The sequence below is a fragment of the Alosa pseudoharengus genome, unplaced genomic scaffold (genome assembly GCF_046254945.1).
Source record: "Alosa pseudoharengus isolate Yale_2024_CS ecotype anadromous, Long Island Sound unplaced genomic scaffold, YU_APseudo_1.1 YU_APseudo_1.1_scf_3, whole genome shotgun sequence".
NCBI lineage: Eukaryota > Metazoa > Chordata > Actinopteri > Clupeiformes > Clupeidae > Alosa > Alosa pseudoharengus.
The window spans coordinates 4,180,890-4,198,552 of record NW_027468718.1 but is presented as its reverse complement, the minus strand read 5'-3'; the positions used below and the strand labels follow the sequence as shown (position 1 = coordinate 4,198,552).

At 42.1% G+C, this 17,663-nt stretch overlaps 1 protein-coding gene across 1 annotated transcript in view; it reads right to left on the bottom strand.

The window, feature by feature from the left end:
- LOC143100969 (uncharacterized) overlaps positions 1–17,663 on the bottom strand; it is a 56,598-nt gene that overhangs the window by 20,442 nt on the left and 18,493 nt on the right. The window contains exons 3-8 of the mRNA XM_076264558.1: positions 15,714–15,935; positions 15,498–15,551; positions 12,033–13,256; positions 6,216–6,824; positions 6,000–6,053; positions 2,928–3,730 (exon numbers count right to left, since the gene is read on the bottom strand). Coding sequence (XP_076120673.1) covers positions 2,928–3,730; positions 6,000–6,053; positions 6,216–6,824; positions 12,033–13,256; positions 15,498–15,551; positions 15,714–15,935 — 2,966 coding nt within the window. The remainder of the gene's footprint in view (positions 1–2,927; positions 3,731–5,999; positions 6,054–6,215; positions 6,825–12,032; positions 13,257–15,497; positions 15,552–15,713; positions 15,936–17,663) is intronic.

The following is a 17,663-nucleotide window of genomic DNA, read 5'->3' as shown; positions in this document are numbered from 1 at the left end:
TTTGTGTTTGTGATGGACTGTGCCTAGGTTGATGGTACTTGGCTAAGGTTCTTTATGGTTTATGGTTCAGTCCGCATCAACGGGACGGACCGACCTAGCCAACTTAGACCATGCCTAGGTTGGTTAAGGGTATTTGGATGCTTGTTGTGGTAATATGGGGCAGCATGGGGCGTAAGCTAACTGCTAACTGCTGGCTAATTTGTTTTGTGTTTGGGATGGGGCCTAAGCTAACGGGCTAAGCTAACTGGCTAATTTGTTTTGTGTTTGTGATGGGCTGTGCCTAGGGTTATGGTTGGTTGGCCAAGGTTTTTATGGTTATGGTTCAGTCCACATCAACGGGACGGACCAACCTAGCCAACCTTGACCATGCCTGGGCTGGTTAAGAGTATTTTGGGTATTGGATATTTCAATGTGGTAATATGGTGGCAGCATGGAGGGGAGTGTTTCCAGGACGCTGGTTTCACTGTTAAGCCTTCCTGAGGTGTCGTGGGCCTAACTTAACGAAACATCGGTGAATGAGGGTGCCCACTTGATAACCCCAATGACATGCCGCATACTATATAGGCTACTGCTGTTGGATAGGCCATTTGTATTGTGCTCGTGACCATTTGTTGGCGGATTTGTGGGTAGTGTGCTTTTTAAAGTTAAACTTGAGCAGGGGCTTCTTAATGTGTTTTTACCTTGGATTTTGGCACAAGGGATTTTAACATCTAATCCTGTGTATTAATGTAATGCAGAGTGTCAAATTGTAAGACAAACATTTGATCCAAAATAGGAACTACCCTCCTATAGTTAAAATGACACTGAATTATTTCAGATGGGAAACAGATAAATGACTATTTTAATTCAGCAGGAAACAACCTCAATTTCATGCACTTCAGATGTATCTTAGACCTCACACTCTGTACAATATATTGGTATCATACCTGCTCTTCATCGGCAAGACAGGCAATTTTCTTTATAGGACTAAAAACCTATCAAAATGGGTCATGATTGCACATTTACATAGCTATTAAAACAGGTGGTGATTGCATATTTACATAGCTATTAAAATGGGTCATGATTGCACATTCACATAGCTATTAAAACAGGTGGTGATTGCATATTTACATAGCTATTAAAATGGGTCATGATTACACATTTACATAGCTGTTAAAATGGGTCATGACTGCACATTTACATAGCTATTAAAACAGGTGGTGATTGCATATTTACATAGCTATTAAAACGGGTGATAATAGCACTAATATTGTTAGATCAGCTAGCTACAGCTAGATTGTACTAACATGTTAACATTATACATATCGCATTACTGTAATGTTAACAGTACGATCTATTCTAGGTTACGTTTATCCTAGCAAATAAGTAAACTTACTTTTTACATCTCTTAAGTTAAAGAATAGAAAACACTTGATTGGTATTATTCATTTACATTCAGATCTTGCCATAGACTGACAAAGACTTTGCAAAGAGCTTGCTTTCTAAAGTCTACCATCCTGTTGAGAGTCTATACAGTAGCAACCGTAAAAGTCTATAGCAACCTTGACGAGACTGACCAGATAACAGTGCAATCGTGGTTAAAATACTCCAGAAACACAAATAAAACAAAACAAAATATACCTATATCAAACAAATGGATGTTGTTTTATTCCAAACAACAAGTCAGCAGTTGTGCAAGGACATTAATAAGGTTAAATCTAACCATAATCACTGAGCTGTCAATACTCCTCAATACAACCCATTGATCCGGCTCGTCTTTTTGCCGTCCACATAGGCTATTTTGCTGTGGCGCAAACAATTCATGACGTCACGTCTTAAAATAGAATTGGTGGTGTAGGTCTAATTGGGTGGAATTGGGAGGACCTGATTTGGAAGGCATTTGTGGACTGTGCCACCATCCATCCATGTAATTTAGACTTCTAATGGAAATTAGGCTACTTGTGAATAAGGATGCAATTCATTAGATTTTCTATTTCATTAGTTAAAAATAAATGTTGAAAAGCCAAACAAATCAAAGAGAATATTTCTTAGAGCACAGAAGAGATAGCTGTGTGTGGGATAAGATGAATGACAAGCAAACATGATGTGAGCTCACTGTACAGTATAGCTAAAGGCTATTTCTAGATGTAAACATTTCCCAATAGGTCTAGGTTGTGTATCCTATTACTCATGTCATTTAGTAGGCAAAGTCAGCAGATAAGCCAACATTGCTATTTGTTGACATCAAACCTGAAGAGCCACAGTTCACATTTTTTCTATTTCTCCCTTTCTATTCCCAGATGGTTCTGCCTCATCTTCTCATCAACAATAGCACTCTGACTTGGGGCCTTGATTAATTAGCAGGTCCCTACGCAACGTGTTTGTAGTGCGCACACAGGGCGATAAAGGGCATACATGTCATAGTTTGATAATTTTTCATAGTTTGACAGTTTTTTTGAGATTTGTTTCTTTCAATATTGCTCTTCTCTGTCTCCTCCCTGGGGTTCTTTCTCTGAGATTGCTTCACGGAGAAAGGTGTTCATAATGTCAGACTGAGACTTTACTTTTCTGAGCACTTCTCTTATTCTCTTTAGCTCTCTGTCCTTCTCCTTTATCTGCCAGTTTTTCTGCCCCATCTGCCTGCTGAACTCTGCCTCCATCTTCTGCTTGCTGATGCTGATGTTTCTCTGTAGTTCAGGCAGGATGATCTTCATGAGGTTTCTCTCTGCTTCAGCCCTGGCCTCTCTCTCATAGCTCTCTCTCATCTCCTCCATCTCCTCTCTGTGTCTCTCCTCCATCTCTCTCTTCTGTGTCATAAACTCATCTTTCAGTCTCTCATTCTCCATCTCTGTCTCTCCCCTTTTCTCCTTCTCCTCCTCCAGCTGTCTCTCCAGATCTCTCCTCTTCTCCTCATTCTTCTCATTCTCTAGCTCTTTCTCCAGCTCTGCTATTCTCTTCTGTAGTGCCATGATCTTTTCTTCCTTTTCTTGAATTTCTCCCTTCATTTTCTTTAGAGAGTTTTCCAGTTCATTTTCATGTTTACTCTTCATCTCTTTCTCCTTCCTCTCCATCCATTTCTCCTCTATCCTTCTCTCTATCTCTCTGAGCTGTCTCTCTGCCTCCTGGTAGGTCTCAGTGCTGTAGAATCTCTCTCTGTTTCCTGACACCATCTCTTCTATCTTCTCTAGCAGCTGTGTGATCTTAGTATCATCAGGTCTGTCCTTAACGTTGAGAAGGTGACACCTGTTCCCACATTTCTCTACCAGCTGCTGGAGCTCCTGGCTCCCTGTCTGGAGCAACTCCTCCACACTCCTCTCTCTCAGCCCCTCAGCATGGGTGAAGAGGATCAGTGTGTGTCCCCAACAGCCCTCCCCAAAAATATCCTCCATTTTCTCCAGCATCCTCCTCTCCTCCCCTTCAGACGACTCCACTGGAATCAGCAGGAGGAAGGCGTGAGGTCCTGGGGCAGACAGACGGACACAAAGCCCCACGTCCTGTCTCATGTCCTTCTCAGAGAGTCCACTGCAGAACCAGTCTGGAGTGTCCACCACGGTCACCGGTCTCCCAGCCACCTCCCCCTGTCTGCTCTCACTGTGCTGGGTCTCTGTGGATGTGTGTGTGAGTGTGTGTGTGCCGAGGATGGTGTCTCCTGCTGCCCTCTTCCCAGCTGTGCTCCCCCCCAGCAGCACCAGCCTCAGCTCAGACACAGCAGGAGACACTGGGGGGGCTGGACCAGGACTCTCTCCTCCCACTGCAAACACACACACACAATAAGCCATCACAGTTACATCATAGCACTGCAAACACACACACGCACAATAAGCCATCACACAGTTACATCATAGCACTGCAAACACACACACACACACGCACAATAAGCCATCACACAGTTACATCATAGCACTGCAAACACACACACACACACACACACACAATAAGCCATCATACAGTTACATCATAGCACTGCAAACACACACACACACACACACACACACACACACACACACACACACACACACACACACACACACACACACACACACACAATAAGCCATCACACAGTTACATCATAGCACTGCAAACACACACACACACACACACACACAATAAGCCATCACACAGTTACATTATAGCACTTTAAACACACACACACACACACACAATAAGCCATCACACAGTTACATCATAGCACTGCAAACACACACACACACACACAATAAGCCATCACACAGATACATCATAGCACTGCAAACACACACACACACACAATAAGCCATCACACAGTTACATCATAACACTGCAAACACACACACACACACACACACACACACACACAATAAGCCATCACACAGTTACAACATAGCACTGCAAAAACACACACACACACACACACAATAAGCCATCACACAGATACATCATAGCACTGCAAACACACACACACGCACAATAAGCCTTCACACAGTTACATCATAACACTGCAAACACACACACACACACACACACACACACAATAAGCCATCACACAGTTACAACATAGCACTGCAAAAACACACACACACACAATAAGCCATCACACAGATACATCATAACACTGCAAACACACACACACACACACACACAATAAGCCATCACACAGTTACAACATAGCACTGCAAAAACACACACACACACAATAAGCCATCACACAGATACATCATAACACTGCAAACACACACACACAATAAGCCATCACACAGTTACATCATAGCACTGCAAACACACACACACACACATTAGCCATCACAGTTACATCATAGCACTGCAAACACACACACACACACACAATAAGCCTTCACACAGTTACATCATAGCACTGCAAACACAAACACGCACAATAAGCCATCATACAGATACATCATAGCACTGCAAACACACACACACACACACACAATAAACCAGCACACAGTTACGTCATAGCACTGCAAACACACACACACACGCACAATAAGCCATCACACAGTTACATCATAGCACTGCAAACACACACGCGCACAATAAGCCATCACACAGTTACAGCACTGCAAAAACACACACACACACACACACACACACACACACACACACAATAAGCCATCACACAGTTACATCATAGGACTGCAAACACACACACACACACACACACACACACACGCACATTAAGCCATCACACAGTTACATCATAGCACTGCAAACACACACACACACGCACAATAAGCCATCACACAGTTACACCATAGCACTGCAAACACACACACACACACACACAATAAGCCATCACACAGTTACATCATAGCACTGCAAACACACACGCGCACAATAAGCCATCACACAGTTACAGCACTGCAAAAACACACACACACACACACACACACACACACACACACACACACAATAAGCCATCACACAGTTACATCATAGGACTGCAAACACACACACACACACACACACACACACACGCACATTAAGCCATCACACAGTTACATCATAGCACTGCAAACACACACACACACGCACAATAAGCCATCACACAGTTACACCATAGCACTGCAAACACACACACACGCGCACAATAAGCCATCACACAGTTAGAACATCATAACATTACAGCAAAGACATCACACACATCATAACATTGTAACAACCACAGCAAGTAAACGTTGAGCTGCATGTAAGTCTGTCATTGCTAGTGAGTCAATGTGAAGGTAACTTTACTTTGCATTCCACACATTCAAGGGTCTGGTTGCCATGCCAACTACTACTACCTATCTAGCTTCCTAAACTAGTGTTGAATTGCGACGGTAATGAATCATTAAATATTCATCTCTAGTAGACATCCATCCAGCTCTAGACTTGGCACTGCATCTGACGTTTCAGGCTGGTAGGATCATACTTTATGAATGCAATGAGTTAGTTACACACATGTAATGAGCTCTGCATCCCCACTGACTACCACTATGATAAAGTTACACCCATGAATGGAGCAGAGATCACTGATGACTTACTGAGTGGAGGCTCATCCTTACTCCGTCTTCTCCTGATGGGAGGAGGATCTGGATCTGGGAGCCCAACACAGAAACACAGACAGACACTGGATCAGTAGCCTGTTCAACTAAAGTCGTGGAGCTCTCTAGATTCACAAATTGGATGATGGGACCATTTCATACTTTTCCAGTGTGATTAAGATTGTAATGACATGGTAATGGTTGTTTCACACTCACCATCTCCACGTATTTGTTCTCTCTCCTCCAGCTGTTTGTTTTTCTCCTCCAGTTGTCGGTGCATCTTCTCCATCTCTCTTTTCTTGTCCTGCAACATCTTTTCTCTCTCCATCAGTCTCTCTTTGCTCTCCTCCAAAAGTTGCATCTTCTCCTTGAGATTCTTTTCTCCATCTTTAATCTGCAAGTCCTTTCCCTGCAGTAGTTTGTCTTTCATCTCTAATTGTTTGGTTTTCTCCTGGGAGTTGTTCTCACTCTCCTCTATCCTCTTGTCTCTCTCCTTGATTTTGTTCTCTCTCTCTTCTATCTGTTTGTCTCTCTCATGTACAAGTCTTTTCCTCTCCTGCATTTCCACATCTTTATCTTTCAGTTGTTTGTCTTTCTCCTGAAGAGTCTTCCTGTCCTCTTCTAGATTTTTGTTTTTCTCACTTATCTCTCTGTTCTTCTCCTCTAGCTGCAGCTTCATCTTCTCCATCTCTCTGTTCTTCTCCTCTAACTGCAGCTTCATCTTCTCCATTTCCACGTTTTTCTCCTCCATTGTTTTCTTGTTCTCCTCCAGTTGTCTGTTTTTCTCCATTAACTCGTCAGTTGCTTTCCACCATGCAGCGAGAGCTGGTGGAAACATGTTGTGATATTTTGATATTTATGACAATATTTGTTTATTTGCAGTCACTGTCCTGCTTTACATTTTTGCCAAACTAGATGTGCATGTATCATGTTACACACAGATACTGTTGTGGTTGTAGACATCATGATGAGAGAACGAGTTTGAAACTGTAAAGCATGTATTCATATAACCTTAATCATAATCAAGTAATACACTGAAGTTATTCCTAACCATAATACTCTTATAACATTTTAAATAACAAGTTTAACTAATACTATTAACATACTGAAGCTATTCTACCAGAATTCCCCCTACGTGCGCTCTGTATCCCTATGTCTCTGTTTGCTGCCCTGTGTCTCATTTTGTTGCACTGTGTCTCATGTTGCCTTAGCCTAGGCCTTTTGAGTCGGCCTTGAAGCTGCAAGATACCGCATACACAGGGCGAGCTCTACTCATAACAACCAGTAGGAGAGTGCAGGGGGGCGAACGATATTTAACCCATGCACAATGTATGACCTGTGATCACTCTATACTGTACACCCCTGAACTTTCCATAAACTTAAGGTGAAAAGTTCGTTTGGGGTAGTGTTGTGTCAGCATTTTGGAGGGGTATAAGTAAGAGAGTTCTACCTTTGTTCGGGAGTGCGATCGTGCGATCCACTCAGGCTTTGCGCTATGTAGTCATTAAAGGAATTTTTGCACGGAACTCTGCCGGACTTTTGAGCCTTCTTTTTGGGAGAAGTTTTTGACTTCAGCACTTATAATGGTGTATTTTTGTTACGTTGTGGGCAAGATGTTTGGACTTAATTTCTGGCCCGAGTCTGAATATCTGCCACGACATTTGGCGAGCCTAGCCAGGAGAGATAACGAGACACCCGAAGCTTGGGGGGACCAGCCTGCACTACAAGACACCAAAATTGAATACGAAGTAGAGCGTTTTGTTTTCTGTGATTTTGTTGAGTGTGTTGGAGTGCAGGACTCCACCCAGGTTGACGGTAAGAAATTGTCTCTCCTCCAAAAGAACCTAGTTAAATTGTTAAACATAAAATTAAGAGTATTGAAAAGAGTCGCTGGCAGAGTTTGGTGCAAAATATATGTGTAATAACCCCGCATGTGTGTGCTTATGTTTTGTAAACTAACAACCGTATTGTGCAGTAGTAGGCTATGAATGAGAAATTACTAGGAGTGCTGTTTGGCATCAGATCACAGTTTTTGTGCTTATCAGACGATGACCTTGAATATCCCGGACAGAAAAGTGCCTGAGCTCAGTGAAAAAAAAAAAAAAAAAATATATGGTTGGAAATGATTGAAACTGTTTGGAAGTGGCGGCATAGGTTATCAAAAGGTTGATTGATGTATATACCATTAGAAATTAAGGCGTAAATAATTAGCAAGGATCAGTTTTGAGAGCGTGTGGGCGACATCGGGTGTGCGCATTCTCATAAACCATAAACTTTCCTGTCGACTGAAAATGCATGACAAAAGATATAAATAGGTCTTTCAGTCTTCTGCAATCCCTTTGTATGTCCTGAATTACATTTGAATAGCTTAAAAGATGTTTGTCTCATCTTTCCCCATGAAATAGGTGAACCATAGTCATACAATTTGTTCCAAGTTTTTTTTTTTTTTTTTTTAAATCTCTTTGTGCTTATTGCCCCCTCCCTATATACTGAGCCTTAAAGGAGCCGCACCATTTTTATACCATACCAATTGGATAGATATTTGAAAAGAATGTAAAAAAAAAAAAAAAAAAAGCAAAAGTTTAAGAAAATGTAACAAAGCTGAGCCTAACATCTGAGAGTAAATATGGATGAATAGCCTATTAGAAAAAGCTTATTTGTGTGTTTAATTGTGTCTTGCATAAATGTTAGCTACTGCTGTGCTTGAATACCAGCTGTTAATTCGCTTTTGTAGCTGTAAGTTAGTTCACTAATTGACACAAATCTAATTATATCCCTGATCTTTGCAAATGAAGTGTAAGATTAAAGGGCTTTTGTGAGACGGGACGCCTCTGCTATTAGCTCTTGACGAATAATGGGTCGGGTGAGAGCTATAGTTCAGAACCTAAAAAGATATAATCGCGATGAATTCCGCACGACAAAGATGTCGGATTTCGGGATTGTCGCTTGATAGAATCTTAATCGCGGACTAACGTTTCAGTGACATAAGGGTCGCATGAGAGAAGTCACGCTGAGTACTGCGGTGGGCTGCTCATAGACATTGATGTTGTCGTGGGATAGCTGCCGGCAGGTAAAAATTGCCCTAGTCGCTCAGTAAATTTTATGTTTCACATGAGGACAGGTTTGCAATAGTAATTGCTATCCACTCGAGGCGCGCACGGGTGGAGAGGCTGGAAATGGCACACCTCATAGTAAGCTAAAGGATAAGAAGGTATTTGTGTTGGTATTGAAGGGCATTGGTGCGGGGAATAATTGGTGAAATAAAGGTGAATCAGATGTGGTATTACTGCACCTTACTGTAATTGCTTTTACTAATTTCAGTCATTTGAAATTAAAAAAATGTATGCTACAATTACTAGTGTTGCTGAGCATATGTTGTTATGAGTTATTGTTGAGTTTAGTTTGTATTTTCGTTGGTTATTGTTTGTTGGTTATGTTTTTTGAAACAAAGTAATAGCCTGCCTGGTGTGTTGTGGTACTGTCATTGGTTAGTGCAGCGTAAAATCAAAAGAAAAAGCAATTGATGGAAAAGAGAACATTTTGGCTGGAGAGATAACTTAGAAACGTGAGTGATATAAAACATTTTTGGAAAAGGTTGATGTAATATCTCATACTAACCAATGTAAGTGCATGCAAACCGAGGGCAAGTAAATGTTTCTGTGTGTCTGAGAAAGTGAGTTTATCTAACTTCTGATTGCTGTAGAGGTCTCCGCCACTGAGCCCTGACTCCCCCTCAAGGAAACCGGGAAAAGACTGTACAGCAAAAGTTAAGCCCAGTGCCTTGGACAGAATTTGTGCTGTGTCCAAGTGTATAAGCGGGTGTACCCGGGTTGAGGTGGAAGCATGACTCATGTGCGGATGGACACTGAATTGAGAAAATGGAATTGGAACTTTTGACCAATTATTGTGTTTAGTCACCAGTTTCAGTTAACTTGATAGAAAGGAAAGGATAGTATAACAGAAAAGAACACAAAAATGAATATTGCATTCTAGAAAAAATCATAGTCTCAATTGTTCCGGTCAATATTGGGATCACAATCGTTTGCCACAATTATGCCATCCATCTTCTGAACTTAAAGTGAGTTTAATTGAAATGTTGAATACATTTTAATTGAAGAACTAAGATTATATACAATAAAATAAAAATGTTTTAAAAGGTTATCCTTAAAATAGTTACCACAGTGAAAGAAATGTACTGAATTGATAAATCTAAGAAAAAAAAGAGTAGAGAAAGGAAATTTCGAAAAATACTTTGATTAAGTTGTTATTAGGATAAAAATCTAAATTGAAATTGACAAATTGACTAATTGACTAACTGCACAGTGTAGTGTCTGTTCTGAGATACCATCATAATTTGGGGAATTATATGAAAACCAGGGTATTCTTTGAAACAAATGGGGTTAATGTTTTAGATAAGGCAGGGTACAGAAGCAGGGAAAGATTAGAAACTAACCACTGACTAAACACAGTTTTGAGTCTGTCTACAGGCTGTGTGCCCTCTGAATCCGAGACCCAGGCCCTGATTACAGCCGACCGACATGTCACCCACACCAACGTCTATCCATGTGATACCAATGCTAAGACTGTTTCAGAGACGGTTAGCCACTGCTGCCAGACTCAAGGGGGAGGAGCCACAAGTCCCACCTCGACAAAAGGAGTGGACCACAGCAAGAGGGAGGAGCATTTGCATTCTCCTGATACTGATCACTGGGCCTGACTCCTTTTCAACCGAGCCTCATTTTGGAAAAAGGAGTGAAAGAACACAAAAAGGCAAACAGCCTCCGCAAGTGAAGTAAGAGACTACCAAAAATACACCAACTATGGCTGGAACTGTCTTTATGGCATTCAAAAAAAAAAAAAAAAAAAAAATCATACTCATCAGAACATTAGTGGGAGAGGGACTATGAGGTCCCCACTTGATCAACAAATGTCAACTGTCAACCAAGATGCAGCAAATACCAATGCAACAAGTCTCGATGTGGCAACAATTAAAAAGACAGTATGATCGTTGATGAAAAGGAATGAGCATGGTGTGGGATCTCATCAATCTCCAGAGTGGTTGTCAGGGCTGGATCGGACCAGAGGTACACTTCAGTTGGACATCCACCAATATTCAAGAAACACAAATAAAACAAAACAAAATATACCTATATCAAACAAATGGATGTTGTTTTATTCCAAACAACAAGTCAGCAGTTGTGCAAGGACATTAATAAGGTTAAATCTAACCATAATCACTGAGCTGTCAATACTCCTCAATACAACCCATTGATCCGGCTCGTCTTTTTGCCGTCCACATAGGCTATTTTGCTGTGGCGCAAACAATTCATGACGTCACGTCTTAAAATAGAATTGGTGGTGTAGGTCTAATTGGGTGGAATTGGGAGGACCTGATTTGGAAGGCATTTGTGGACTGTGCCACCATCCATCCATGTAATTTAGACTTCTAATGGAAATTAGGCTACTTGTGAATAAGGATGCAATTCATTAGATTTTCTATTTCATTAGTTAAAAATAAATGTTGAAAAGCCAAACAAATCAAAGAGAATATTTCTTAGAGCACAGAAGAGATAGCTGTGTGTGGGATAAGATGAATGACAAGCAAACATGATGTGAGCTCACTGTACAGTATAGCTAAAGGCTATTTCTAGATGTAAACATTTCCCAATAGGTCTAGGTTGTGTATCCTATTACTCATGTCATTTAGTAGGCAAAGTCAGCAGATAAGCCAACATTGCTATTTGTTGACATCAAACCTGAAGAGCCACAGTTCACATTTTTTCTATTTCTCCCTTTCTATTCCCAGATGGTTCTGCCTCATCTTCTCATCAACAATAGCACTCTGACTTGGGGCCTTGATTAATTAGCAGGTCCCTACGCAACGTGTTTGTAGTGCGCACACAGGGCGATAAAGGGCATACATGTCATAGTTTGATAATTTTTCATAGTTTGACAGTTTTTTTGAGATTTGTTTCTTTCAATATTGCTCTTCTCTGTCTCCTCCCTGGGGTTCTTTCTCTGAGATTGCTTCACGGAGAAAGGTGTTCATAATGTCAGACTGAGACTTTACTTTTCTGAGCACTTCTCTTATTCTCTTTAGCTCTCTGTCCTTCTCCTTTATCTGCCAGTTTTTCTGCCCCATCTGCCTGCTGAACTCTGCCTCCATCTTCTGCTTGCTGATGCTGATGTTTCTCTGTAGTTCAGGCAGGATGATCTTCATGAGGTTTCTCTCTGCTTCAGCCCTGGCCTCTCTCTCATAGCTCTCTCTCATCTCCTCCATCTCCTCTCTGTGTCTCTCCTCCATCTCTCTCTTCTGTGTCATAAACTCATCTTTCAGTCTCTCATTCTCCATCTCTGTCTCTCCCCTTTTCTCCTTCTCCTCCTCCAGCTGTCTCTCCAGATCTCTCCTCTTCTCCTCATTCTTCTCATTCTCTAGCTCTTTCTCCAGCTCTGCTATTCTCTTCTGTAGTGCCATGATCTTTTCTTCCTTTTCTTGAATTTCTCCCTTCATTTTCTTTAGAGAGTTTTCCAGTTCATTTTCATGTTTACTCTTCATCTCTTTCTCCTTCCTCTCCATCCATTTCTCCTCTATCCTTCTCTCTATCTCTCTGAGCTGTCTCTCTGCCTCCTGGTAGGTCTCAGTGCTGTAGAATCTCTCTCTGTTTCCTGACACCATCTCTTCTATCTTCTCTAGCAGCTGTGTGATCTTAGTATCATCAGGTCTGTCCTTAACGTTGAGAAGGTGACACCTGTTCCCACATTTCTCTACCAGCTGCTGGAGCTCCTGGCTCCCTGTCTGGAGCAACTCCTCCACACTCCTCTCTCTCAGCCCCTCAGCATGGGTGAAGAGGATCAGTGTGTGTCCCCAACAGCCCTCCCCAAAAATATCCTCCATTTTCTCCAGCATCCTCCTCTCCTCCCCTTCAGACGACTCCACTGGAATCAGCAGGAGGAAGGCGTGAGGTCCTGGGGCAGACAGACGGACACAAAGCCCCACGTCCTGTCTCATGTCCTTCTCAGAGAGTCCACTGCAGAACCAGTCTGGAGTGTCCACCACGGTCACCGGTCTCCCAGCCACCTCCCCCTGTCTGCTCTCACTGTGCTGGGTCTCTGTGGATGTGTGTGTGAGTGTGTGTGTGCCGAGGATGGTGTCTCCTGCTGCCCTCTTCCCAGCTGTGCTCCCCCCCAGCAGCACCAGCCTCAGCTCAGACACAGCAGGAGACACTGGGGGGGCTGGACCAGGACTCTCTCCTCCCACTGCAAACACACACACACAATAAGCCATCACAGTTACATCATAGCACTGCAAACACACACACGCACAATAAGCCATCACACAGTTACATCATAGCACTGCAAACACACACACACACACGCACAATAAGCCATCACACAGTTACATCATAGCACTGCAAACACACACACACACACACACACACAATAAGCCATCATACAGCTACATCATAGCACTGCAAACACACACACACACACACACACACACACACACACACACACACACACAATAAGCCATCACACAGTTACATCATAGCACTGCAAACACACACACACACACACACACACAATAAGCCATCACACAGTTACATTATAGCACTTTAAACACACACACACACACACACACAATAAGCCATCACACAGTTACATCATAGCACTGCAAACACACACACACACACACAATAAGCCATCACACAGATACATCATAGCACTGCAAACACACACACACACACACAATAAGCCATCACACAGTTACATCATAACACTGCAAACACACACACACACACACACACACACACACACAATAAGCCATCACACAGTTACAACATAGCACTGCAAAAACACACACACACACACACACAATAAGCCATCACACAGATACATCATAGCACTGCAAACACACACACACGCACAATAAGCCTTCACACAGTTACATCATAACACTGCAAACACACACACACACACACACACACACACAATAAGCCATCACACAGTTACAACATAGCACTGCAAAAACACACACACACACAATAAGCCATCACACAGATACATCATAACACTGCAAACACACACACACACACACACACAATAAGCCATCACACAGTTACAACATAGCACTGCAAAAACACACACACACACAATAAGCCATCACACAGATACATCATAACACTGCAAACACACACACACAATAAGCCATCACACAGTTACATCATAGCACTGCAAACACACACACACACACATTAGCCATCACAGTTACATCATAGCACTGCAAACACACACACACACACACAATAAGCCTTCACACAGTTACATCATAGCACTGCAAACACAAACACGCACAATAAGCCATCATACAGATACATCATAGCACTGCAAACACACACACACACACACACAATAAACCAGCACACAGTTACGTCATAGCACTGCAAACACACACACACACGCACAATAAGCCATCACACAGTTACATCATAGCACTGCAAACACACACGCGCACAATAAGCCATCACACAGTTACAGCACTGCAAAAACACACACACACACACACACACACACACACACACACACAATAAGCCATCACACAGTTACATCATAGGACTGCAAACACACACACACACACACACACACACACACGCACATTAAGCCATCACACAGTTACATCATAGCACTGCAAACACACACACACACGCACAATAAGCCATCACACAGTTACACCATAGCACTGCAAACACACACACACACACACAATAAGCCATCACACAGTTACATCATAGCACTGCAAACACACACGCGCACAATAAGCCATCACACAGTTACAGCACTGCAAAAACACACACACACACACACACACACACACACACACACACACACAATAAGCCATCACACAGTTACATCATAGGACTGCAAACACACACACACACACACACACACACACACGCACATTAAGCCATCACACAGTTACATCATAGCACTGCAAACACACACACACACGCACAATAAGCCATCACACAGTTACACCATAGCACTGCAAACACACACACACGCGCACAATAAGCCATCACACAGTTAGAACATCATAACATTACAGCAAAGACATCACACACATCATAACATTGTAACAACCACAGCAAGTAAACGTTGAGCTGCATGTAAGTCTGTCATTGCTAGTGAGTCAATGTGAAGGTAACTTTACTTTGCATTCCACACATTCAAGGGTCTGGTTGCCATGCCAACTACTACTACCTATCTAGCTTCCTAAACTAGTGTTGAATTGCGACGGTAATGAATCATTAAATATTCATCTCTAGTAGACATCCATCCAGCTCTAGACTTGGCACTGCATCTGACGTTTCAGGCTGGTAGGATCATACTTTATGAATGCAATGAGTTAGTTACACACATGTAATGAGCTCTGCATCCCCACTGACTACCACTATGATAAAGTTACACCCATGAATGGAGCAGAGATCACTGATGACTTACTGAGTGGAGGCTCATCCTTACTCCGTCTTCTCCTGATGGGAGGAGGATCTGGATCTGGGAGCCCAACACAGAAACACAGACAGACACTGGATCAGTAGCCTGTTCAACTAAAGTCGTGGAGCTCTCTAGATTCACAAATTGGATGATGGGACCATTTCATACTTTTCCAGTGTGATTAAGATTGTAATGACATGGTAATGGTTGTTTCACACTCACCATCTCCACGTATTTGTTCTCTCTCCTCCAGCTGTTTGTTTTTCTCCTCCAGTTGTCGGTGCATCTTCTCCATCTCTCTTTTCTTGTCCTGCAACATCTTTTCTCTCTCCATCAGTCTCTCTTTGCTCTCCTCCAAAAGTTGCATCTTCTCCTTGAGATTCTTTTCTCCATCTTTAATCTGCAAGTCCTTTCCCTGCAGTAGTTTGTCTTTCATCTCTAATTGTTTGGTTTTCTCCTGGGAGTTGTTCTCACTCTCCTCTATCCTCTTGTCTCTCTCCTTGATTTTGTTCTCTCTCTCTTCTATCTGTTTGTCTCTCTCATGTACAAGTCTTTTCCTCTCCTGCATTTCCACATCTTTATCTTTCAGTTGTTTGTCTTTCTCCTGAAGAGTCTTCCTGTCCTCTTCTAGATTTTTGTTTTTCTCACTTATCTCTCTGTTCTTCTCCTCTAGCTGCAGCTTCATCTTCTCCATCTCTCTGTTCTTCTCCTCTAACTGCAGCTTCATCTTCTCCATTTCCACGTTTTTCTCCTCCATTGTTTTCTTGTTCTCCTCCAGTTGTCTGTTTTTCTCCATTAACTCGTCAGTTGCTTTCCACCATGCAGCGAGAGCTGGTGGAAACATGTTGTGATATTTTGATATTTATGACAATATTTGTTTATTTGCAGTCACTGTCCTGCTTTACATTTTTGCCAAACTAGATGTGCATGTATCATGTTACACACAGATACTGTTGTGGTTGTAGACATCATGATGAGAGAACGAGTTTGAAACTGTAAAGCATGTATTCATATAACCTTAATCATAATCAAGTAATACACTGAAGTTATTCCTAACCATAATACTCTTATAACATTTTAAATAACAAGTTTAACTAATACTATTAACATACTGAAGCTATTCTACCAGAATTCCCCCTACGTGCGCTCTGTATCCCTATGTCTCTGTTTGCTGCCCTGTGTCTCATTTTGTTGCACTGTGTCTCATGTTGCCTTAGCCTAGGCCTTTTGAGTCGGCCTTGAAGCTGCAAGATACCGCATACACAGGGCGAGCTCTACTCATAACAACCAGTAGGAGAGTGCAGGGGGGCGAACGATATTTAACCCATGCACAATGTATGACCTGTGATCACTCTATACTGTACACCCCTGAACTTTCCATAAACTTAAGGTGAAAAGTTCGTTTGGGGTAGTGTTGTGTCAGCATTTTGGAGGGGTATAAGTAAGAGAGTTCTACCTTTGTTCGGGAGTGCGATCGTGCGATCCACTCAGGCTTTGCGCTATGTAGTCATTAAAGGAATTTTTGCACGGAACTCTGCCGGACTTTTGAGCCTTCTTTTTGGGAGAAGTTTTTGACTTCAGCACTTATAATGGTGTATTTTTGTTACGTTGTGGGCAAGATGTTTGGACTTAATTTCTGGCCCGAGTCTGAATATCTGCCACGACATTTGGCGAGCCTAGCCAGGAGAGATAACGAGACACCCGAAGCTTGGGGGGACCAGCCTGCACTACAAGACACCAAAATTGAATACGAAGTAGAGCGTTTTGTTTTCTGTGATTTTGTTGAGTGTGTTGGAGTGCAGGACTCCACCCAGGTTGACGGTAAGAAATTGTCTCTCCTCCAAAAGAACCTAGTTAAATTGTTAAACATAAAATTAAGAGTATTGAAAAGAGTCGCTGGCAGAGTTTGGTGCAAAATATATGTGTAATAACCCCGCATGTGTGTGCTTATGTTTTGTAAACTAACAACCGTATTGTGCAGTAGTAGGCTATGAATGAGAAATTACTAGGAGTGCTGTTTGGCATCAGATCACAGTTTTTGTGCTTATCAGACGATGACCTTGAATATCCCGGACAGAAAAGTGCCTGAGCTCAGTGAAAAAAAAAAAAAAAAAATATATGGTTGGAAATGATTGAAACTGTTTGGAAGTGGCGGCATAGGTTATCAAAAGG